General features: G+C 33.4%; 2 protein-coding genes across 2 annotated transcripts; one reads left to right on the forward strand and one right to left on the reverse strand.

Moving 5' to 3' along the window:
• Positions 1–283: 283 nt before the first annotated feature.
• On the forward strand, positions 284–4,396 carry LOC115987302 (cytochrome P450 724B1-like). Its single transcript, XM_031110826.1, has 9 exons — positions 284–531; positions 681–1,005; positions 1,159–1,311; positions 1,577–1,816; positions 1,903–1,989; positions 2,104–2,182; positions 2,322–2,428; positions 3,788–3,909; positions 4,013–4,396. Exons 1-9 carry the CDS (start codon positions 302–304, stop codon positions 4,104–4,106), a joined length of 1,437 nt encoding a protein of 478 aa, XP_030966686.1. The 5' UTR covers positions 284–301; the 3' UTR covers positions 4,107–4,396.
• A 349-nt stretch (positions 4,397–4,745) lies between these two features.
• On the reverse strand, positions 4,746–18,841 carry LOC115987759 (subtilisin-like protease SBT5.3). The gene is made up of 11 exons (XM_031111355.1): positions 18,691–18,841; positions 18,407–18,516; positions 18,220–18,317; positions 17,940–18,107; positions 15,899–16,007; positions 9,661–10,195; positions 7,330–7,427; positions 6,975–7,220; positions 6,570–6,684; positions 6,277–6,490; positions 4,746–5,387 (listed from the first exon to the last, which is right to left on the reverse strand). Exons 1-11 carry the CDS (start codon positions 18,772–18,774, stop codon positions 4,849–4,851), a joined length of 2,316 nt encoding a protein of 771 aa, XP_030967215.1. The 5' UTR covers positions 18,775–18,841; the 3' UTR covers positions 4,746–4,848.
• Positions 18,842–24,156: the final 5,315 nt, after the last annotated feature.

Below are 24,156 nucleotides of genomic sequence, written 5' to 3' on the forward strand. Positions count from 1 at the left end.
AGCACCGTAGGTCTAGATTCTAGACAAGGTATATAGGTGAATTTCATTTCCTATGCCCTCTGATAAAGTTGATTTCAACGACTGTAATAATCTGTGACAAAGTCTGTTTGCTTTCCTTCCTGTTAATAAAAATATAATAGTAACAGCATATATCCTAATCCACCCCCACCACAAAAAACACACACACACACACTCTCTCTCTCTCTCTCTCTCTCTCTCTCTCTCTCTCTCTATATATATATATATATATATATATACAGAGGTGGCCAAGTCTTAGATTTGGTTCTCGTAAAAGTTTCCAATGCCTGAACTCCTTTCTTCCATGGCCGGAGGCTTTTGGCTTTTTCTTGTATTTGGCATGTGCGGATTTTTCTTTGGTCTCATTTTGAACCATTTCTTACCATTGTTCTTGAGGCTTGGTCCTGTCCCTAGAGGGACTTTTGGTTGGCCTATACTGGGTGAAACCCTTCGTTTCTTGAAGCCTCATCCTTCTAATTCTCTCGGGGCCTTTCTTCAAGACCATTGTTCTAGGTGAGCACTCTAGCTAGCTAGATACTTGAATTTGTTTACATTTGTAGGTTTCCCATGAAAGGTACACAATAAAGAAGGAAATAGAAAATTCATCATAAGTATCTGATTTAGTAGTGCATGTTTTTGTGATTAATGTATAAAATTTTCAGGTATGGGAAAGTGTTCAAATCACATTTGTTCTTGTCTCCTACTGTTGTGTCATGTGACCAAGAGCTGAATTACTTCATACTTCAGAATGAAGGGAAGTTGTTTGAGTGCAGTTATCCAAAGCCCATCCATGGCATCCTTGGCAAGAACTCCATGTTGGTTGCTGTGGGTGACACTCATAAGAGGCTCAGAAATGTGGCACTCTCTCTGGTCACCATCACCAAATCCAAGCCTGAGTTCCTCCATGACATTGAGACTACAGCCATTCGGATACTCCATTCCTGGAAAGAAAAATCACAAGTCATCTTTTGTGAAGAAGCCAGAAAGGTATATTAGTATATTTAATTGTTTGGAAGAAGAAATTTATAAGATAGCAGAGAAGAAACATTTATCCTTGTCAGAGAATTGAAAAATCAAATGTCAGAAATTTATTATTTTCTGTTTTTGACTTCTTTTTTTTGGGTTGGGTTCCACATGCAGTTCACATTCAATGTAATAGTAAAGCAGGTGTTAGGTTTAACCCCAGATGAGCCACAGACTACAAGAATTCTTGAAGACTTTCTCACTTTCATGAGAGGGCTAATATCCCTACCTCTTTATATTCCTGGAACTCCGTATGCAAGAGCCGTTCAGGTCCTCCAAACTCTTTATTTAAATTGCTCTAGCTCTTTAATTACTACGAGTCTATGACCCAAAAAAAAAAAACACCCAACAGAGAAAAGAAATGAAAAGAAAAGTTCATTCTACTTTATAAATAACTTTGTTTCATTGAAAAAAAAAAAACAAAAACAAACAAACAAAACAAACAAACAAAACAAACTATATAAAACTTCTTTTCTTTTGTTGCAAAAAGAAGACATGTGACCAACTTTTTATATTGACCAAAGTCTCTTTACAGGCTAGAAGTAGGATATTTTCTACAGTGAAAGCAATTATAGAGGAAAGGAAAAGAAATATTGGGAATTCTAGAAAGAGTGATTTTCTTGAGATACTTCTGACTGTGAACACCTTATCTGAAGAGGAAAAAGTGAGTTTCGTTTTGGATTCCCTTTTGGGTGGCTATGAAACCACCTCTCTCTTAATGGCCATGGTGGTTCATTTTCTATGCCAATCACCTCTTGCTTTACAGCAGCTAAAGGTAACATTTCCTATTTGCAATATATCTGAAATTTTATACTTGTTAACCTTAGTTATTATGTTTTAATTCACTCTTCTTAAATATAGGTAGAGCATCAAAAAATAAGAAGCATGAAGCAGAAGGATGAGAAATTGAATTGGGAAGATTACAAGAAGATGGAGTTTACTCAAAATGTGAGATAGTTCTCTTTTTATTACTATCTTATTTTTCCTCTTCTGATCATAGACCTTTTAGTGTCAGACATTTTATCAATTTTTTCTTGACATAAAGAGTTATTTTTGTTTAAGGTCATCAATGAAGCTCTCAGATATGGTAACATTGTAAAATTTGTGCATCGAAAGGCTCTCAAAGATGTCAAATATAGAGGTGAATATATTTCATATATTATATGTGTCTGTGTATATGTACTTTACAGATAATCATGCATGCATGAGCTTTTTTGTACTGTCTTAATACTTTTTTGATCTGTATTGAAAAAGTTTTTCTTGTTTAAATTGTCTTTCAGATTATCTAATTCCTTCTGGTTGGAAGGTCCTACCTGTATTTAGTGCAGTTCATTTAGACCCAACTCTCCATGCAAGTGCTTTCCAATTCCATCCTTGGAGATGGGAGGTAATTACTAATTACATCATCTCAACTATGCAGTCTGACACTCCAAAATCACCTGTGTCCGACACCGACACTCCACGGACACTTTGCATGCGTGTGTTCTTGGTGTGTTAGGATTTTTTCCTTTTTATAAAAAAATCATGGGTTTAAATATCTCTGTTTTAAAGAATTTTTTTTAGTTGTTATTTTTATTGAAAGTTTTAAAATAAAAATAGAATATGTCTATAAATAAATATAAAACATATCAAAATGTACTATGTATTAACTAATTAATTATTTGTAATATTTCCACTGTGCTGTATCCTAAATTTTAAGAATTATTTGGTTGTCTCGTATCATTATTCATGCTTCCTTAGACTATTGGTTTATAAATCTAACTTCATGCCCTTATGTGTGTATGCATATTGTTGCCGATTTTGAGTAAAAGATGCCTTTATTTTTATTAAGAGAAATGTTAGTGACACAAAATAATTTATAACTTTTGGTATAACTCGTCACATGATAAGTTGCGGTTAGTAGAAATATGGACATACATGAACTTATTATTTTATTTCTTCAAATTATAACTTGCTATGTGATAAGTTATGACAAAAATTGTAAATTATTTTATGACACTAACACTTCTCTCAAGGTGGCTTATTGGTTAGGGTTTTAGTGTGTGATAGGTTAGGAGTTCGAACAGCCGGCTTGACCATGGTTGGGTTCATGGATTATTCAATCCTGTCGTCTAAAATCATTGGATTCCTAGATGGGATTGAAGTCAAGTTATGAATCAACATACTCGATGGGACGTCTATATATGTCAAGTTACTGTTTAGGCTCATTGGGCATTGACTAAGACCTTGGATCCTCTTTATTTAGCTTTGGAAAGAAAAAAAAAAAGCTGACCTAAGTGTTTGTTTAGCTTAAAAACAAAAAGATTTTTGCTTTTTGCTAAATTTAAGACAAAAGGTACGACAGCGTGACAAAAATGTATAAGTTAGCTTCTTTTTTTTTTTTTTTTTTTTTTTTTAAAAAAAAAAAAAAAAAAAAAAAACTAGTATACCTTCCTCGCTACTAAAAGATCAATCATGTATATAACTATTGAGTAGGAATTTTACCCTCAAACTGAGGCTAAATTCTAACTCAGGTTGAATAGATATTAGATAGATCATTCCAATCATAAGCAAAATGTAGATCGATCATCGTGATACCCACAAAGTACGACTACTAATGTAGAAATCCGCTTTGTTACGACGGTTTAAATATCTAGTTTCAATTTGAAACAATGTGATTTTTTGCTAATAGAACCCAAAAAAAAAAAAAAAAAAAAAAAAAAAAAAAAAAAAAACAGTGGAAATAATTCTCTCTATAAAATCTCAGAGGCAAGATCAGACGTGCAAGAAATTCACTGCCTTTGGAGGAGGGGCTAGATATTGTCCCGGATCCGAACTTGCTAAAGTTGAGGTTGCATTCTTCCTCCACCACCTTGTATTGAGTTTCAGGTAACATACAATAGTTGGAATAAATATATATCTACACACACATACATATATATATATATATATATATTTGTGCTAAACGTGATGGTTTTTCTTGTACTTGTAGGTGGAGATCAATCGAGGATGACCTACCCTTGGCATATCCATATGTAGAATTTCAGAAGGGATTAGTACTGTTATTGGACCATTGTTCCATTTGAGCCTTTGGCTATTCCTGTTTATGCTTTGTTGTTAAGGTCTTGGGAAGATTTATGATTGGGTGAAGGTTGAGAGGAGTTCCATCAACATACCAAATTCTTCTCTTTTTTTCTCTCTCTCCCCTTCAGAACTCAATATTGTTTGATAGGAAACTCTCCATTCCGTTATGACTTCTCTTCTCCTCTCTACTAGTAATAGTAGTGGTAATTCTAAAGAGACCTGATTGAACCAAGCGCATATAAAAAATAGTTCTGATTGGTGTATGCGCAGCATCAAATTCACTGTGATATGCTTTGAGACTTCCAAATATTATTGTTCTGTCATTTCCACAATTTCATTACCACATCAATTAGTTCTTGCAATGGGTCAAATTAAACCTTTTGGGATTAAGTTAAAATTTATCATGATATCAAAGAATATTAGAGAAAATAATTTATCATGATATTAATTATTAAAGCAGCTCATCGTAAGTTAAAATCTTGTATTCACTCCATCACTCCTTAAAAATGGTTAAAATCGTTTCCTATCAACTCAACCTTTTATAGGATTAACAAGTATGCTATATCTTATAGGATACAAGAAAAATAATTGAATGGCCAAAAGATTCTGAAATAACTTTTTATCTTCCCTTTTGCCAATCATTATTTATGCAAGCAACATACTTGAGGGACAAATACTATATAGAAAGCGCTGGATAGGAATTAAGATAAATTAGAGGTACAATTAGCTTGAATGCATCTCTTTCTAGGCTGTCTTCACTACAATCGGACTCCTCACATAGTGCTTTTCATCTGACCATATCAAGTTTCCAAAGACATAGTCCTTAGCAGCTTTGGCTTCTTTAACCTTGAGGGTAACATAGAAGGTTTTCTCTTCACCAACCTTCTTAAACTTCAAGCTCCTAGGCTTGACGATAACCGAAATTCCACTTGGTTCTTGGACATCAGCTCTATAAGTTCCTGGGGAACCTACATTCTTTAATTTTCGAATAACCGTGATTGAGTGTGAAAGTTTAGGGACTGTGATTGAAGGGTAGTTAAGGTTTGTGAGAGTTAATGGGGGCTTGGGGCAATTATAAGGGTCATCTGAGAATATTGAAACTACTGTTTCATTATATCCCAGAGCACATATGAAGTTAAGGTATTCATTGACAGATAAGTCATAAACTAGCCCGGGATCCATAGCACTGTTTGGTCGAACATGTCCTGCTCCATAACTAAATGGGGTTGCCTTAAAGTAGGAAGCATTCATTACTGGTTCCCCGTTGTTATCCAGTATTGTAGCTGTAAAATAGAAGAAAAGAAAGAAAGAAAGAAAATTAGAACACTAAACATGTACTAAGTTCAACTACTGAGAAGATAGAGGAATAGTGAAATTTTGGTACATTGCAACTATAGAGACTATAATGGTAGTAGTAAAATAACAACAACTTAGTGTTAGTGTCAAAATTTTGAGGACGGTTATGCTCAGACTAATTTATTTTATCTTATCCCAATCTGTTAAATCTAAGAATTGTTAGCAGAAAGAGGATTCCTTCTAAAATGAAATGTTAAGTTTACAACTTGAAAAAGGGCTTGCTAATCATAAATTAGCAATTATCCCAAAAGCTTAAACGGTTAGGAAATGGTGAATTTTATATACCTCTAATTCTAATGTCTGATTAGGGTTACGGATGGGAGAACCAGAATCAGAATTGAATCCCAATATCAACTTTATTTTGATTGCTCTTTCTCTATAAGAATTTGGAGGAATACTCTCTGAGAAAGTGTTAAATATAATAGGCAGGTTGGTATATGTAGGAGATTGATTGAGCTGTAAAGAAGCTCTAGGGGAAAGGTCTATAGCAGGTTATTTGAAAGGTAGCTTGGGCTGCAGTATCTAACATGTTTGAGTTTGGAATGGCAGAATTTATAATGGGAAAATTAGATCTGAAACTGATTTATACATTCTTTGAGTATAAGTGTGAGAAATTATATAAAAAATTGGGTATTATTTAATCCTATTATTTAGGACTTTATGGTAGGAATTCTTGTAAGGTGTTGCTGTTAGATAGGTATGTGCTGGCTTGTCTGCAGCTTGCCGTTTGTAGTGTTATGATGTATTGTAATCTGGTCGGCATGTTGAATAAAATTCCTCATTAACAAAAATGAAAAATGCAAGCACTAGTCTTACCGGTTGTCATGATTGCTGACTTAATAGCTGCAGGACTCCAAGTAGGATGGAGAGTTTTAAGGAGGCCGGCAATGCCAGAAACATGAGGACATGACATTGAAGTGCCTGAAACAGAGTTAAATTTAACTCGGCGCTTGTCAAATATTTCATTTGTTGGACCTTGTGCTTCAGTATAGGCAGCTATGACATTAACTCCTGGTGCAGTGATGTCAGGCTGCACATACAACAGTTATTGAGAAACATGACATTTTCCCCAAGAATTTATAAGAGCATGACATTGGTGTAAAGAAAACCTTGAGTATCTCAGGCGTTATGGTGCTTGGCCCCTTGGATGAAAACGCTGCCATGAAGGGAGCTGGCTTTGTGCCCAATAGTGTTGTTACACGCGTAATGCAAGCTTTTGGGGATCTGTCAAAAATGTAAATTTCTCATTAAAACTATGCTTCCAATCCTACTGAAAAATTTGAAACTGATAAGAGGGTAACATATGCGTCTCATCAATAACATATTGAAATTTTTTATTGATGACCATTTCTTGAATAGGGCCACAGATTAGTTTAGAAGCTGTTCATTTTTTAAATATGTTACATGTTAAAAGTTTGCACACAATGCTGAACCCAGTGCATTGTCTACGATATAGTTGTGCATAGAATATGAGGCTCCATGTAGCTGTACTCTTAAGATGTGTAACATCTTACCTGGTTTGGTTGATGTAAGTAAAGATTGAGACACCATTAGTAAAATTGACTTGTGTAGCAGGGAGGACATGTGCATCAGCAGTAATCTCGTTTCCATTAATCTCATTGTTGGCAAGAATCATCCCCAGAGCGCCGGCAAATTGAGCTTGCAGACCCTTGTCCACTCTTGCATTTTGACCTCGAAGACAGACCAAGATTTTTCCCTTTACCTTTCTGGGATCAAGGGTTCCATTCTTACAAAGCAGACTGCATTACCAACAACTTGATTAAGCACATTGCCATGTACAATTACTTGTGTCCAAAAAAAGAAGAAGCTAATCCAGAATAAACACTGGTTAAATTGTTTTATACTTACGCCTCTTCAGCCGATACATTAGCTGCTTTGGCATCTGCAGCACTAATGAGTGGGTAGAACTTGTTGCTTGGCAAGGCTGTAGATGACAAGCTTTGTCCCTACAGATCAAAGTTAATAAATTTAATTATACATAAGAAAAGGGAAGGCATCAAAGGGTGACATAATTAGACATAATAAACTTGCATGAAAGAAGGTTCCTTCCTCTTGTACCCAAAAATCCTTGTCCCTAGTTTCCCTTTAAGTTTTTAATGTAAAGCCCCATTATAGCAAAAAGAAACCCCACCTCAATTTCTTTGTAAAGAGCCACATAGGAAGAGGAATGAAATTCTGATCTTTTAACAATCACTTCAGCTAAGTTAGTACCCCTACCAAATTCGTATAAAATGCAATCAAAATTTCTAACATCATCTTCAACATGGCTATGTGTTTATTCCCTTGGCTAAAATTGATATGACATGAAAAAGAATAAAATTCATTTGTTCTACTTTGAATATTTTACTTTTGACTTTGTTGAAGGCGAAAATTTCACAAGAAAGCCCATTCCATGAAAAGTAAAGAATGCCCAATTCAAGCAGCAAGAAGAATCAACATTAAGGCCCAATTTATATTCAGATTTCCAGCAAAAAGGTCATCAAAAAGTCCAGCAAAATTCAGTGAAAGAATTGGGCCGGGATACCCAGAGGCTGCCAGAGGCCCGGGATCCTCAAGTAATTGCAGGACAGCTGCTGTAGGATTGAGACAACTCAAGAAAGGTACCACGAAATACAAGAAATGAAGAATAGAGATGTCCTTCTCAAGTACCCACTGGTGCAGTAAAGAATCAGAAAGTATAAAGCAAACATTCATGAACAAAGGAGCTGTACCACAAGGAACCAAGAATGAGAAAATCAAACGTAGAAGCAACTGGAAGAGAACTTTCAACCCAGCAGTAAAAGATTCCAACTATTTGGGAATAATGACAGCAAGGAAATACAAACGCAGCTGAGTCTGAAAAGTGAGAAATCTTGAAGGAAGAGAGATTGAAGGCTAGGACGCCCCGGAATGGAAAGTCAGCAAGTGACTTTTAGAGAAACAGTATTAAAAGATGAAAACCATAAGAAAAAGGGGAAGAGACCAGCCTTTGAGCAATTGTCACCGCACGAGCTCTGAGGGGCAAAAGAGAGAAATCACTAGTACCATGGAGCCCTAGCAAACACGCTATAAAAGGAAGAGAAAACCCATGTTGAAGGGGAGAGGATTATTCAGTAGGAAGAATATCATAACAGAGTCATTAGAACTCTGTAAAATTTAAGAAAAACAGAGGAATGTCTCCCGGTATCCCAGAAACAGCCACTACAGCACATACTTGGATTCAAAATGATTCAAACTTTACAAGTCTTAGAGGCTTGAATAGCCATCAAAGTCTGTAATTTTTGAACTTATTTGAACCTTGTATCACGTCTTAGTGAGCATATTTGTAATCCACAATCAAGAAAAATAATGAAATATCTCATATTGATTTGAGAATTTCTAACAATTACTTTGCATATTTCTTTATTATATTATCTTTCTTTACTGCTTCTTGCTGCTCAATACATATATTCTTGCTTGTAAAACTGAGTCCTTGCCCAAGCAAAGCCACTCAGACTTGAGTTCCAAATCCCACAAGTCTTGTGCAAAACCACTAAGTCTGTGAGAATTGGGGCCAGGATCCTCGTGACTAAATCATTCTCATGAAATTCACTTACATATATGTATAAAGATTGTATAGTGCAGAGAACCAGAGATTCTGGGTTCTTACAGGCCTCATACGCCCCGAGATCCCACGACAGTACGTCCCGGGATCCCACGATAGTACGTCCGAGGAGGAATCGCATTTTTGCCTTGAGGAGATTTATGTGACTTGCGCACAACTTGGTTCGTAATCAGCCCCCATTTAGCTGCGGTGAACCAAGCCCAGTCCACCAAAACACAATTATTTGGCCCAGGATTCTTGGGCCTTGCGCACAACTTGGTTCGTAATCAGCCCCCATTTAGCTGCGGTGAACCAAGCCCAGTCCACCAAAACACAATTATTTGGCCCAGGATTCTTGGGCCTGTGTGCTAAAGAAAAAAGCACTCTCACAGACTTTATGCTACACCAATTGTAGCGTGCCACATGTTCTTTTTCCCCTTTATAAAGTATCTAAAGTTTAAATTGGATTAAAAAAAAAAAAAAAAAAAATCAGACACATGACATATTGCACTTGGTAGAACGTAAAGTGGAACACCAAGAATAAAACCAAGGATTTTTATTTGATCATTTCATGTTCAATTTTTTAATCTTTTTAGCAATTTGGAGCAAAAACTAACCTTCAATTGCACCTTGTTGCTGAGGATAACATAACTGTTGAACTCCCGGTCCATCGTGCTAGCTCCCACTGTTATCTGCCAAGGCGCAGAGTTGACGATAGTCCCAGCATCAGGACCAGAATTTCCAGCTGAGCAAATCACCACAATACCATGCTTAACAGCATGAAATGAGCCAATTGCGACGCTATCATTAAAGAAAAAAGTAGGCTCTCCTCCCAGTGATACAGATAGCACATCAACACCATCATGGATAGCCATATCAAAGGCTGCTACTATATCTGCATCAAAGCATTCGTTTCCACCCACTGGAGGCCAGCAAACCTTGTAAGCAGCCACCCGGGCTTTTGGTGATCCACCTCTTGCTGTTCCTTTGCCAAAGCCAAACACACTAGCCCCTGATACAAAATTACCACCAGCTGTTGATAATGTGTGTGTTCCATGGCCATCATTATCGCGTGGTGTGTTGAAGGAGGAGTTTAGAGGACCAACAACTGATGCATACCCTTTGTTGAAGTATCTTGCTCCAATCAGCTTTCTTTGGTACACCAATTTGGCACAAGGAGTTACCAATGAGTTAGAGAGAAACTATATAAGTAAATGAAGTTTGATTGAAAAAACAAAACTAGCGGGCTGTTGTTTGTCAATGGACCATTTCAGGAAAAACTCCAACCCATAACGATCCTTCTTCAATGGGTTTATAAAAAAGGAAATGCTAACAAGTGTCTTTAGGTCACTGGTTAATAATCCATTTAAAGAAATTTTTTATGGGAAATGAAAAAAAGTAATTAATATTTTGACAACTTTTTTCATTTCCCATAAAAGTGGTATCAAAACTTTCCTAAAATGGATTATTAATGAGTACCCTAAGGGTACTCGTTAGCATAACCCTTATAAAAATTAGTCAAAAATATTATAATTATATTATATTACAACACACTAGTTGTTAAATTGAACTATTAAATATATTAACAAAGCCATTGATTAGCTTGTATTGATTGGAATATATAAGAACAATGATGTATTTATAAAAATATATTAATTAAAGTGAGAATGAAGCTTAGCCAGCGGTAAAATATATCTTTTAAGAAAATAATCAAATTATTTTTTTAGGAAAAGAATCAAAGAATTAAAAAATTATTACATTTTGTTCTTTGACAAAACCTATTTATTTTTTTTATTAAAGTTTCAAATGATTTTTCTTTTGCTATATTTTAATATAAAAAAAAAGTCATTTTTATTTTTAAATCCAAAGTTATTAGCCTACTAGCAAAATACATATTTAATAAGCATAATTTAACATAATAAGTATCCTAGAGGTTAAAGGTGTGGTCATAAAGTCTTTCTCATGTTTCAAATTTAAAACCCAACCCCTCAAAGTTTTTTGGTTATACATTTCAAGTTAGTGGGTTAGGCAATAGGCAGAAAAAACCAGTCCACTACTTGCCCACTAGGCTAGTGGGCTATTTGTAAGCCTTAATAGTATCGGGTTGGGCCTTCCACTAGCCAGTGGGCTGAAGGGCTACTAGGTGATGTCATGGAACATGGGCTATTTGGTAACCCTTACTAATTAACTAAAGAATTTAATTGTCTTAAAACTTCTGTCAATGATCACGGATGAGAGATATACTCTTCTTATATCAATGATACTAGAAATATTACAAATTTTACTATCTATAACTTACAAACTAATGTATTAACTGTTATATACTTCAAAAAAAAATAATTAAGAAATTTAATTATTATGTTGTTAATGTAGTACCAACTGTATCCATTGCAAGGACAACTTTATGTTAAGCTCGAAGTGTTCATATGACTTAAAAAAAATTGATATACTTCCAAAAAAAAAAAAATTCTATACATAATTATTTTTTAAGCTCATAGTGTTCATATATCTTTTTTTTTATTCTTCTTATTTTCTTTTTGTTATTAGAAAGAAATCGTAAAATTTCATGTATTTGAGTATATTTTTTATGTCAATATAATTCAAGTTCTTTTTTTATTAAATTTTTTAAAAAGAAGAAAAAAAAAAAAAACTTAAGTTTTTTAATGGCCACTCTAGGAAATATTTGTAAAGCCGATTTATCGTACTTAGTTTAGACGATCTTTTGTATTAAAATTAGCTGTAGTTTTAACATTTTCTAATTTGACATATTGTTAGCAAGTGGGTATCTCATTCTCATGCCTAAAGTGATTAAAAGTAAGACAATTCAAATTTTAAAATCAAATTTCTTTAATGCATACACAAGTGCATGTGCTCATGCACACATGCACATGCAAGTCCAATCGCCTTAGCAAAGTAACGTCTTTATTATTAATTTTTTCATACATCTTAGCAAAGTAAACAATTGTCAATGAAAAAGGGATTCTTGTAAACTAGTGTATAATAAACAATTTAGAAGACCAAGGTCTTGAATCGTTCATTTAAAAAAGGGATTGTTGTAAACTAGAGTATAATTAACAATTTTGGATAAGTAGATCGATGTAAACCATATTGTATAATATTTTGCCCAATTTTATATAGCTAACATAAACTATTATTTGTTGTCTTGATTTTAGACTACAAGCTGTACAGAGTAATTAAGATAGAATAAGAGACGTAGATCCTTTTTTTTAGGTAGAAAAAGACTTAGATACGTTAGTTTAAAATATGATCAAGTGGATATGACAAAACTTTCATGTCCTAACTTGTAGGACAACTAATTCAAAACTCCTTTACATAGAATAAAAAAAATTAAAAGGAAAACCTATTTACTCCTTAGTGTAGCAGTTTCTGCAACAATACATTTTTGGAAGGTAGTGAAGCTTTTAGATAAACCCAATTTTTTTTTTTTTTTTTTTTTTTTTTGGGTGAGAAGGGGCGGTGCATTGATTTCCTCAACCAAATAGATCATCAAGATCCTTGTGTTTTTATCTAAAAAAAAAAAAAAATCGGTAATTATTCTACATTGTGTAAGAGAATGTGTTCTATACTGGAGAGTATATTAGAGTGTATCGTCATTTTTATATGACTAATGTGCATATTCTCAGGAAGAAAAATTCTATCTTGTTCACATACGTATGAGGGAAAAGCTATAGGGGAGATGCATATATCAAGGGGGAGAAGACATCTTTTTATGAGAAAACTTTGTTTTGCTTTGTTTTACTTTATGCTTGTTTTCTCGTTACTTTATGGTGCTTCGAGTTACTTTTAATAGCTATGCTTTGTTGCTCTCATTGCATTGTGTTTATGTGTTGGACATGCATACATTCTTATGCCATTGTGCTTTGTTGATTGCATGTTCGGATGATCTTTTACTTTGCCATATGATCATTGTAGTCATTTCCATATGACTGTCATATGTTTGATCAAGTTGCTCATATATTTCACATCATATTTACTTGATCACATTTTTACTTGTTACATTATACTTGTCATTTTATTACTTATTTTACCTTGAGGGTCTAATGTGCTTTATGCAAGCGTTTCAAGTTCATCACAGGTTTTAGATTTAGGTGTAAGTGAGTTTTGTCATTGTTCCCAAACTCACGTTTAAGTCTAGAGTTTGTTATAGGGTGTTTTTTCATGGAATAGGCAAATGGGGAGATTGTAAAGTTGTGATTTACAACTATATTTTATGTTGGCTTTATTCCATGACAAAAAGTGTTGTATTTGCATTAATTTTATTCCTTGTATTTTGTGGGATTTTACTGTATTAGGTTTAGTATTAAGTTGATGAAGAATCGAGCATGAAATAAAGAATCAGTGCAGTTTTGCGACTAGCTTGCAAGAAATTTGCCAGAAGAGTAATTCATGAAAAGGGCACGTGAGAAGCACATGCTGAAAGCTGAAGAGTCAAGTGTCAGGCTGCATTTCGCGAGTGCTTTGCAAGACAAGCCATCTCGTGAGGTACCCATGAAACATTCTTCCTAGATGATTTTTAGTGTTACTTTCTTACCCTTCACCCATACTATATATACTCTCATTACCCACAAAAGTAAAAGATGCTATTTAGAGAGAAAAACTCTAAATAGGTTTTCTACAACACAACACACCCATCTTTTAGAGAGAGAGCTACTCATCCTTAATGAGAAATCATTGTAGTCTCTTCTCCTTTCCTCTTCCATTGTCATACCTTAAGAGGAAATTTGTATCCAAACACAATCCACACCTTTTCAGAGTGTAGAGAGTGTTTTGAAGCATGGAAAGCTTTAGGGATTTGCCAAAAGAAGCTGATGAGACTTGGCGGATGCAATCAGGCATATTGCGGGATCTGGAAAGTTAGTGAAGATAAGACTTCGAGAAGTCCATTGGTAACAGAAGCTTGGAGGGCTCAAGTACATTGGATAGACTAGATTTGGAGGGCCTTTTGTTATCATGTACTCCAACTTATTCACTAGTGGATCGATTTCGACTTGGAGAGTCGCGGAGAGGTTTTTCGTTGAGTTCTTCAGTTTCCTCTTCGATAACACGTCTTAGTGTTATCTTATATTTATGTCTCTCTTCCCTTACTTATGTGCTTTACTTTTATTGTTTATTGTTCATGTGTATGCACTAGAGTAAATCCAGTGATTGCGCTTGTTTACTCTTGTTCTACACTTAGTCTAAGTTAAAGTAAAAGCAATCCAACCATATTTTTGAATTTGGGGTCTAAACAAACCCGTATGTTTTAGTACAAATCCGAGCTTTCATGTTGTATATAGTACAATTTACCTCATATTTCCCTAAATATTACTATCTTAAAAATTACTAAAATTTATAAGTAAAATTTATAGTGTACTTTTATGTTAAAAAACTAAAGATGAAATGGGTTATTCTAGGTTTAAGATAATTGTGTGCAGTTTGTGAAGAGGGTAAAATTGGGCACGAGAAAAGGTGTTGGCAGAAGTGGCAATGGAATTGTGAGACTAGTTCAATTTATTTGTAGAAGGCCAAGTCGGAGGTGTGTCAATCAGTAAAGTAAAGAGAATTGGTGATGGGTCTATTGTAGGAGAGAGGAAAAAAAAAAAAAAAAAAAACCAGGCTCCGCTTTTTCTATAATAAAATAAAAATAAAAATCTTTTAAAAGTAGTATAGTTGTGGATGCCCTGCCCCCAACAAGAAATTCTCTTTATTTAATAAAAAAAAAAAAAAAAATTCTATTTTCATATATTTTTATTGTACCCTATACACAAATTCCTAGGTAATAGTATTTCATTTTTTTCCTTATTACTAAAATGCCCTTTAAAATAATACTTCATTGTCTAATCAAATTTTTAACTACTATATATCTTCAATAATATTAGATGGAATAAAGAGCAGCATTTTTTTTTTTTTTTTTTAGGGGGGGAAGAAGAAGGAAATTGTTAATTAGTGCACGAAGAGCCAATGCTGCCCTAGTGGCTTTCTACACTCTGAAGCAGAAAGAAGAGCTCTGAATAGCTAGGCCCTTCAAGTTAAGGACTAATAACCTATGTGTTATTTGAGCGTATTGAATATACCAATTAAAGTTGCTTTATGGATACCATTCGGTCTCTTTCCCCACCTAAGCCGATGTTCGCCCACATAGGGTTTTAAAAGTCAACATCGTGCTTCTCCACAAAAAAAAAAAGTCAACATTGTTGAAAAGATCCTCTTAACTCCCATGTTCTAGGAATGGGCATTGGGCATGAATAACACAATTTAGCAATTAGCGAATAGCGAATGGGCAGAAAGTACCTTAATTTGTAAAACCCTGTTCTTAAAGTCATAGGAAATCATTTCAAATCTATTTAAATATCTTTTCTTTTCTTTTTTGGCAATTTTGATTAGAGCCCATTTTTAATCATAGAACAATAATTTTTTCATTGATAACCATCAATTTTTCTGTGATTGGCTTCAGTATGTCAACTGTGAAAGTCAAATTTGAATTGCATTTGGCTTGATCTACTTTTCTTGTAGTGTATTGGTTGGCATGAAACAGAGCTCTTTGAATGTATTTGGGTTCACATCTATATTTTCTTAGTGAAACTCTCTGTTACACATCACCAATAATAAGCCTAAGATAAAACTAGGCAAGTTCTTGTCTACTTGTTTATTTGTTCTATCTCTTTTTTATGCAGAAATTTATGATAATTAACTAATAAATTGACATAAAAATTTTTGCTATTGTAACATTCTCTGCTGGGAAAATTGGGAAGTTTGAATTAAAAACTTATCAAACTTGACTAACATGTTAACAAAAGATCAATAAAGAGAAGTATAGAAGGTTTAGGGGGAAAAAATCCAGAAAAAGTAGGGTACCTGTTACAGTGAAATCCAGAATCAGTGTCATTTTGGCAGATTCCTTTCCACTTTGATGGAATCGGTCCCAACTTTTCATCACTAAAGCTCTTGGATTTGGGCCAGACCCCTGGTAGTGGTATATTAAACCCATTGGACAAAAAGTGAGGCTAAAGAAAATCCAATACTTACGCAACGGACCATCAATGTTATCCATATATTGTCTACAAGCGTGTCACATGATTTTGTTTCTTTGTTGTTACTGGCAGACTTTGTTGTCAAACTTTACCGACAATTTCTAAAGTCAGAAGCTATGAGAATCGAATCATATATAACTACTTTCTACTTTCATTGTTTAGTTACTTGGGTGTTTTAGAAGCTATGAGAATAAATCATAAAATCTTCCATTAAACTCCATTATTTAGATATTAGACACCCACATTTAAAGAAAAGAAGCTATGAGAATAGATCATAAAATAATGGAATATAATTGAAGATGTGCATAATTAGAGTTTATCCCTACAGTTTTGTCAATTTCAGCATGTTCGCCGGGATGGTAATAAGTTGGCACATGCTCTAGTTAGGAGAGCGGTTTCATCCGCAGACTTTGATGTATGGGTAGAAGATCTACCTAGCGAGTTGGAGGTTGTATTCCAATCTGATTTACCTTAATAATATTGACTTACCGTTTTCTCAAAAAAAAAGAATAGATCATAAAATCTTCCATTAAACTCCATTATTTAGATATTAGACATCCACATTTAAAGAAAAAAAGATTAACTTCTTTTAGGCTTCATTACGTTTGATTATCCACCTAAGCGAATCATCAATTATGGATCAAGTGCGCACATGTTAAAAATTAATAAATGTTCAATTATGAGTTTTAATAAATACTTACATGTTAATGATTCGTTAATTCATATGCGTAAATTTATTGTAGCTATGTGCGCTTTTTTTGGATATTGTGTATAGCTCTTAACTTTATTATTATTTTTTTTTAAATGTATATTTTTTTTAATAAAGTATTAAATGCATCTTAATCAATGTTTTTACAATATTCATTAACAAAATCCTGTTACAAATAATTTACAAACTAATATAATAGTGAATGTGTTCAACAAAATTATAAATAAATATTTGAATTACTTTTTGTTTATTAATAAAACATCAGTTTATAAGACTTATATAATAAAATTTATAATATTTCTCACATAACTTTTAAATTTATTTGTTTATTTACTTATTTTTAAAGCCTAAAATTTATTTAGATTGATTTATATTTTAATCAACTTTCAATGAAAAAATAATTAAAAAAAATATATATTCAATCACTACACAGTTAATTCTACCTACTTATTATTATTATTATTATTTGACTGAAATGGTAGAATTCTACCTACTTATTATTATCCATTCATGTTTAGGTTCAGGGAAACATTATTAGCAAGTGGGCAAAGACAGAAAAGGAAAGAATCTTTCTAGATGCCGCTGTAGCTTAGATATTTACCAATGCCAATTAATGGTGGTCCCATGGCTTAACAGTAAAGTCTACACAACTGGCCTAGTCTGCCTAGAAGACCCTAAAGAAGTGGACCTAGTTATCACTTTTGCTAAACTCAAGAAGTGGTCTATGCAATTACCACATCCATAGTTAGAAAAATAAATAAAAAAAATCAAATATAATACGATTACTTCAGATCTTGTAGTTTATAAACATCAGTTTCTCATAATTAATGTTAGGGTGACAGAACTCTCATTTTTTGCATTGAACGTACTAGTCAAAAGTCCAAATTCAATATATATTATTTGTGAATTTACTACATTTAGGATGACGTGTACTTGTCTCAGCAAAAAAAAAAAGATGATGTGTACTTGTCTCAGTCAGAAACAAGGGTGTCGTTATCGTATGTCAGTATACACACTAATTATTTATTTTAAGATTTTTTTTTTTTTTAATAAAAATTATCAAACATTTTGACTATTTTTTCAATTCCTAGTAAAACGTTTCATAAAATTGTAATGGATGTTCTTAGTGCATACATTTGTAAAGAAAAATACTCACCAGTATCAAGGTTTCCAATAATTGTATCTTCTCCATATCTTGCCTTCTCCCAAATCGAGCTGGAAGGATTGGAACCAACATGGTCGAGTTCCATAATGAAGTCCCATGATCGAGTTGTGTGTAATTTCCTTCCCTTGTTCAGGAAAACAGAGACCACTTTTGGATGCTCTACATTTTGATAAAAGTTTATTTATACAAGTTATATATATACACAAGATAAGGAACAGAGAGAAAATGAGAGTATATAGCAAGGAGCTAAAAAGGACAACAGATTTCTTACTAGCTATCTCGGCGGCTACTTGGTCGTCTAAGGTTGCCGCAAAACCATTGATGTGCCTTGTGTATGAGTAAAATATGGATTCTTTTGCGACATCATGACTGCATGATAAAAAACTCAAGATTTGGATTGCAAAAAAGAAATGCAACATATTCAAAAATCACTTATAGTAATGAGTTCATGCGTGTACCTTGCCAAGAATGATCCAAGAAACTCATAGTGAGACTCGGTTATTCGATTTATATCAACTGAGGAGAGTTCTGGGCCATGTGAATGGGCTCCCAAGTACACCACATATGACTACAGCCACACACACACAAAAAGGAAAGTAAAGAAAAAGAAAAAAGATTGGACATAAATAATGAAATCATCAACAGTACTTAAGAGAAAAAACATAAGAGCCAATAATTTATCAACAGCACCCCTACATAGATAAGATATTTTAATATTCCAAGACGAAGGGCTAGTGCTCACCTTTTGGGTAGCGAAGGTGGGTCTCTGCACTATGTAGAGCAGAAGAAATGATAGGAGGAAAAGGCCAGGCCTTGATAGTCTCATTGGCTATCTCTTTTGTGAAAATTTGCCTGCGATTGATCCTTGTTTACTGCGTCTTCAACAGAGCAGAAAGTTGTCACTTACTTTATAGGGGTGTGTGCGGTTTAATCGACTCGGTTTTTTTTCAAATTTATTACCGAACCGATAAAGATCGGTTTTTATAATAATTAAAATTGATGTATACCGATGAGGGTCGGTTTTTCAATCTATAGTGGTGCTGTTTGATTGGCTCAGTTTAATCAATTTTGGTCGGTTTGAAACATTAACAATTTTTTTTTTTTTTTTTTTAATAAAAGAAATCAGTTCAACCTATAAAAAAAAATATGTTCAACAAAAACTTTATAAAAAAATTCTATTTTATTTTAGAGTATAGCATATTAGAGTAACAATGTGTTAGTTAACTAACAATGTAAGACATATTAGAGTATAGCATTTATTATTTATTATTTTATTATTTTATTAGGGGGTTTACCGGATACTTATTAGACTATATAATATAATAGTCTTTCCAGCCGTTTTCACTATTAAAGTTAATCAAACAGTCAACCTTAATCAAACAGCCTTATAGCCAACCTTAATCAAACATAAAGACATTCATGCTTTCCCAAACAGTCAAACTTAATCAAACCAACTTAATCATTCATGCTTTCTGATGGGAAATTTAGACCCCGGTTGATAGAATTAACAAGTTTTAAACTCAAGTTGTTAATTAAATTTATTATGAATAAATTTTGTTAAAACAAACTAACATCAATATCATGTTAAAATCATGCACAACGGAAAATTAAATAAGACAAGATATGATGACTCAGGAAAACCAATTAAGCAAACTAGTTTCACAGTAAAAAACCTGGGGAGGGAAACCTTCCCGAAAAGCAATCCACTATAGTAAAGAGAAGTTTCAGATCTAGTACAAAACCTTTGTCCCTAGACTCTACAATCCCCGTAGATGAACTTACAGCAAAAACTTTCTACCACTTCAAAATCTCTGAACTCTTCAATATATGAACGCCACCCTTTTTGCACGGATCCCAGTACGTGACTAACTAATGATGCACGACTCCCAGTACGTTACTAACACACGAACTTGAAGAAGATTGTTGGCTGCAAAATTCTTCACTTCATCAACAATGAAGATCAAGAAGCACTTGGTTACAAAACCTTAAGGCGTAAAGACGTAGTAGCTTCTTTCAGAGAAAATAAGGCACTTGGTCACCTTTTGCATATGTTCTTCTTATATTCTCTTATGTGATGGCCTCTAAAATAAGCCTTATATATGTTTAAGGTTGTGAAAAAAGAAACCCTACACAAATACATAAGCATGGGCCGAAAATCAGATTTGAAAAACTGATTTTCGTAATTCTCGATAAATACCTCGATAGATAGTATCTGTCGATCCTCATTAAACTTCGATAGATAGCTATCTATCAAGCAGCTGTCGAGCTTTAATGAATCAGCACTTCTTCACTTGTTTCTTTGATAGATTTGTATGGCTTCAATATTAGACTTGAACTCTTGTTCTTTGAAGTATTAAACACATCCTAGATCTACCAAAATACAAGTAAAATGTGTTTTGTCAAAAGATTAGCCAATTACATAAAATAGTGACATATGTTCCTAACATGTGAAACACATATGTCCTAACAATCTCCCCCCTTTGGCAATCTGTGACAAAACCACAACAAACAAATGAACATATGAGAGAAGTCATAAATCACTCAACTCATATTCACTTGTTGAATACAATAAAATCTATCCTAACACAAACTCTTGAAAAATTTTGCAAGAAGAGAGTCTATGGCAAGAAAGACTTCGATAACCTGTATTTCTGAAACACTTTAAACAAAACTCATCATGACATCTTAGTGTGAAACAGAAATAATAGATTGCATACAAATAAAGAAACATGTGTATAAAGAGAAAAAAGAAACAACACATGTAGAGATAGGTGAAAAGAAAAACATACATCAATATAAAAAGAATATAAGTACAATATATGTCAAGATAGTCACAAGACCAATATACAAGAAGAAGGAGGAAAGCACCCCGGTTGATAGAATTAACAAGTTTTAAACCCAAGTTGTTAATTAGATTTATTATGAATAAAATTTGTTAAAATAAACTAACATCAGTATCATGTCAAAATCATGCACAACGAAAAATTAAATAAGACAAGATATAATGACCTAAGAAAACCAATGAAACAAACTAGTTTCACAGTAAAAAACCTGTGGGGAAACCTTCCCGAAAAGCAATCCATTATAGTAAAAAGAAGTTTCAGATCTAGTACAAAATCTGTCCCTAGACTCTACAATCCTCGTAGATGAATTTACAGTAGAAACTTTCTACCGCTTCAAAACCCCTAAACTCTTCAATATATGAACGCCACCCTTTTTGCACGGATCTCAGTACATCACTAACCAATGATGCATGACTCCCAGTATATGACTAACACACCAATTTGAAGAAGATTGTTGGCTGCAAAGTTCTTCACTTCATCAACAATAAAGATCAAGAAGCACTTGGTTACAAAACCCTAAGCGCAAAGACATAGTAGCTTCTTTTGGAGAGAATAAGGCACTCGGTCACCTTTTACATATGTTCTCCTTGTATTCTCTTATGTGACGACCTCTAAAATAAGCCTTATATATGTCTAGAGTTGCAAGAAAAGAAACCCTACACAAATACATAAGCATGGGCCAAAAATCAGATTTGAAAAACTGATTTCATAATTCTCGATAGATACCTCGATAGATAGTATCTGTTAAGCCTCATTAAACCTCGATAGATAGCTATCTGTTGAGCAGCTATCGAGCTTTAATAAATCAACACTTCTTCACTTGTTTCTTAAACAGATTTGTATGGCTTCAATACTAGACTTGAACTTTTGTTCTTTGAAGTATTAAACACATCCTATATCTACCCAAATACAAGTAAAGTGCGTTTTGTTAAAGGATTAGCCAATTACATAAAATAGTGACATATGTTCCTAAAATGTGAAACACATATGTCCTAACACTTTCCCAAACAAATGGAAAGGAAAAAACATGAAGACAAACAAAACTGAAAACACAAAGACAAATCAGTGCAATCACAAAGAGAGCTCAGGCTTATCGTTGTTTTGTTGTGACTGGTGAGCGACTGCAAGAGCTGTGTCAGGCAAGAAGCGAGAGCGAGAACAAGAGCAAGAGTTAAACGATTCTGAGAGAAGAGAATGAATTTATACCCCTGAGAATCTGAAAACCTAGCATAAAATGCACTGTTTTTTTTTTTTTTTTAAACACCCATAACATACGACATCGTTTTATTAAAAAAAATTAAAATCAGAACCTGGCATTAGTTCGGTTTGGCTTAGCGGTTTCGGATTTCTCAATTCGATGACTACACCACACCGGTATTGGAATGGGCTTCGCCCTCTGAACGTCAGCCTCAGCTCATTTGGTCGACGCTAGTGTCGGGACGGTGTCGTCGGTGCTGGTCAGTTGGGTCGGCTCCGGCCTCATTTTGCTCACCCCTATTTTATAGCGTGGAACATTGATGGCAGTTCTTTTAATAATAATAAAATATGATTAAAATTCTTGTAATGAACTGATACTAAAAAAGAAAAAAAAAATGTGATACTTGAAAAAAATAGAAAAAAGAAAAAACTGATACTTCTTGATATTATCGACAAAGACACCAAATTATCGAATTATCAAAATAATAATAATAGCAAAATATGTCACACTTATTTAATAGAAGTAAAGATCATTTTCATTTCATTAATTTTGTGATTCATATTAAATATTTTTTAAATTAAGAATGATGTTATGTTTTGTATATTATCTTACTTATGAAATGGATTACTGTGACAATTGTGCTTGTAATTCTAACACAACATGCCATAATAATTTTAAAAGGGACATCGGGACAGGAACACCCTTTTCGTTTACATGTCGGACATGACAAATTAATTCATCATTAAAAAAAAAAAAAGTTATAGCCATTTATTTTTAAAGATCCAAAAATGTTGGTTTGATTAGATTGACTTTAAATTGACCATCGATCCGGTTTTTAAAATGTAAAGATATGAAAAGAAAATTGGGGGCATGTTTAGTACACTTGTAATGATTAATATAGTGTAATAGGAATCAATATACAAGTTATATAATTCAATATAAATAAATATATATATATATATATATATATATATATTATAAGTAGTAAAAGAAGTTGTCATGGAATTATTATTTATATTCATATGTTTGGTGATAACATTGGAACGGAATCCTAAGATATCATATTTTATAGTCACATTTCCTGGTTTTCTTAGTATTTTATTATGTATTAATATAACAAATTAATTAATTGTATTACTGCTCAAAATTAATATATTATGACTTCACATGGCAACGGTGTTTATCCACCAAGCAGATCTCTCTCTCTCTCTCTCTCTCTCTCTCTCTCTCCTTTGAAGTTGCCTTCTTTTTTCTTATCACTCATCAAACTTGGCCCTCTCTTGTTGTATTTTACATTGTAAAGTGGTTGGGTGTTAATTTTTGTGATTGAATTGTAGGAATTATAAGATAGGAAGTATGGACACTTCATTTAGAGCGTTATACCAAGGTCGTCTTGGTCATGCATGTTATAATTTTTTAGAAGAGTTTGAGATTCTACCTAAATAGTGCACATTTCCTTTCAAAGAAGAGTGAGATGGAAGGTTAAATGAAAGAGTAATCAAAGGACATGTCACATGTTAGAATCTCATACTCTTCTATATGTAGTTCATTATATTGACGATTTAATGAACCACAATATATTTGCTTTTAAGTAATTTAAAAAGGGGGTAAAATTAACCTCCTTTGAGATTTGGGGGAATTATACTTCACCCCAAATTTTAAGAGAAATGATACTTTTCTCATTTAAGGTTTGAGGAAGTCAACACATTAGTTATTCTATTCATAACAATAACAAAACATAGCCCCTAAGTTTAAATCGCAGTTCCATTCCTATGTATGTCCATGCCATGGGAATGTGATGATGCTATCTATCTGTATCAATGGATTAGTTGGGTAATCATAGTCTCTAGATAAATTCAAAATTTTTGTTCCTATTCAATTAATATGCATGAAGGACAAAGTTTGGCTACAAGTTGTAGCCAACTGCTACAACTCTCAATGAAAAAAATTAACATAACTAAATATTTTAAAGGCTAAAATGCAAATTTCATCCTCTAAGTTTAACTAAAACTCAGTTTTCTAACTTTACTTTCCTCTAAATTTCAAATTTATCCAATTTAGGTATTTTGCCTAATTCCGATGAAAATTTTCCATTTAGTATGCAATTAACTAATAAAAAAAAAAATACTCATGTACAAAATCTATAAAATATTTTTATTAATTTTAG

This window comes from Quercus lobata, chromosome 4 (genome assembly GCF_001633185.2).
Source record: "Quercus lobata isolate SW786 chromosome 4, ValleyOak3.0 Primary Assembly, whole genome shotgun sequence".
In the NCBI taxonomy this organism is placed as follows: domain Eukaryota; kingdom Viridiplantae; phylum Streptophyta; class Magnoliopsida; order Fagales; family Fagaceae; genus Quercus; species Quercus lobata.

Excerpts from the sequence above, each read along its gene's own strand:
- LOC115987759 (XM_031111355.1), bottom strand. The coding sequence starts at position 18,774 with ATGAGACTATCAAGGCCTGGCCTTTTCCTCCTATCATTTCTTCTGCTC. Across the intron at positions 16,008-17,939 it reads TATTGGAAACCTTGATACTG|GGGTCTGGCCCAAATCCAAG; the intron begins GTGAGTATTTTT and ends TACCACTACCAG. Across the intron at positions 7,221-7,329 it reads AATGTATCGGCTGAAGAGGC|TCTGCTTTGTAAGAATGGAA; the intron begins GTAAGTATAAAA and ends TTGGTAATGCAG.
- LOC115987302 (XM_031110826.1), top strand. The coding sequence starts at position 302 with ATGCCTGAACTCCTTTCTTCCATGGCCGGAGGCTTTTGGCTTTTTCTT. Across the intron at positions 532-680 it reads CTTCAAGACCATTGTTCTAG|GTATGGGAAAGTGTTCAAAT; the intron begins GTGAGCACTCTA and ends TAAAATTTTCAG. Across the intron at positions 2,183-2,321 it reads CAAAGATGTCAAATATAGAG|ATTATCTAATTCCTTCTGGT; the intron begins GTGAATATATTT and ends ATTGTCTTTCAG.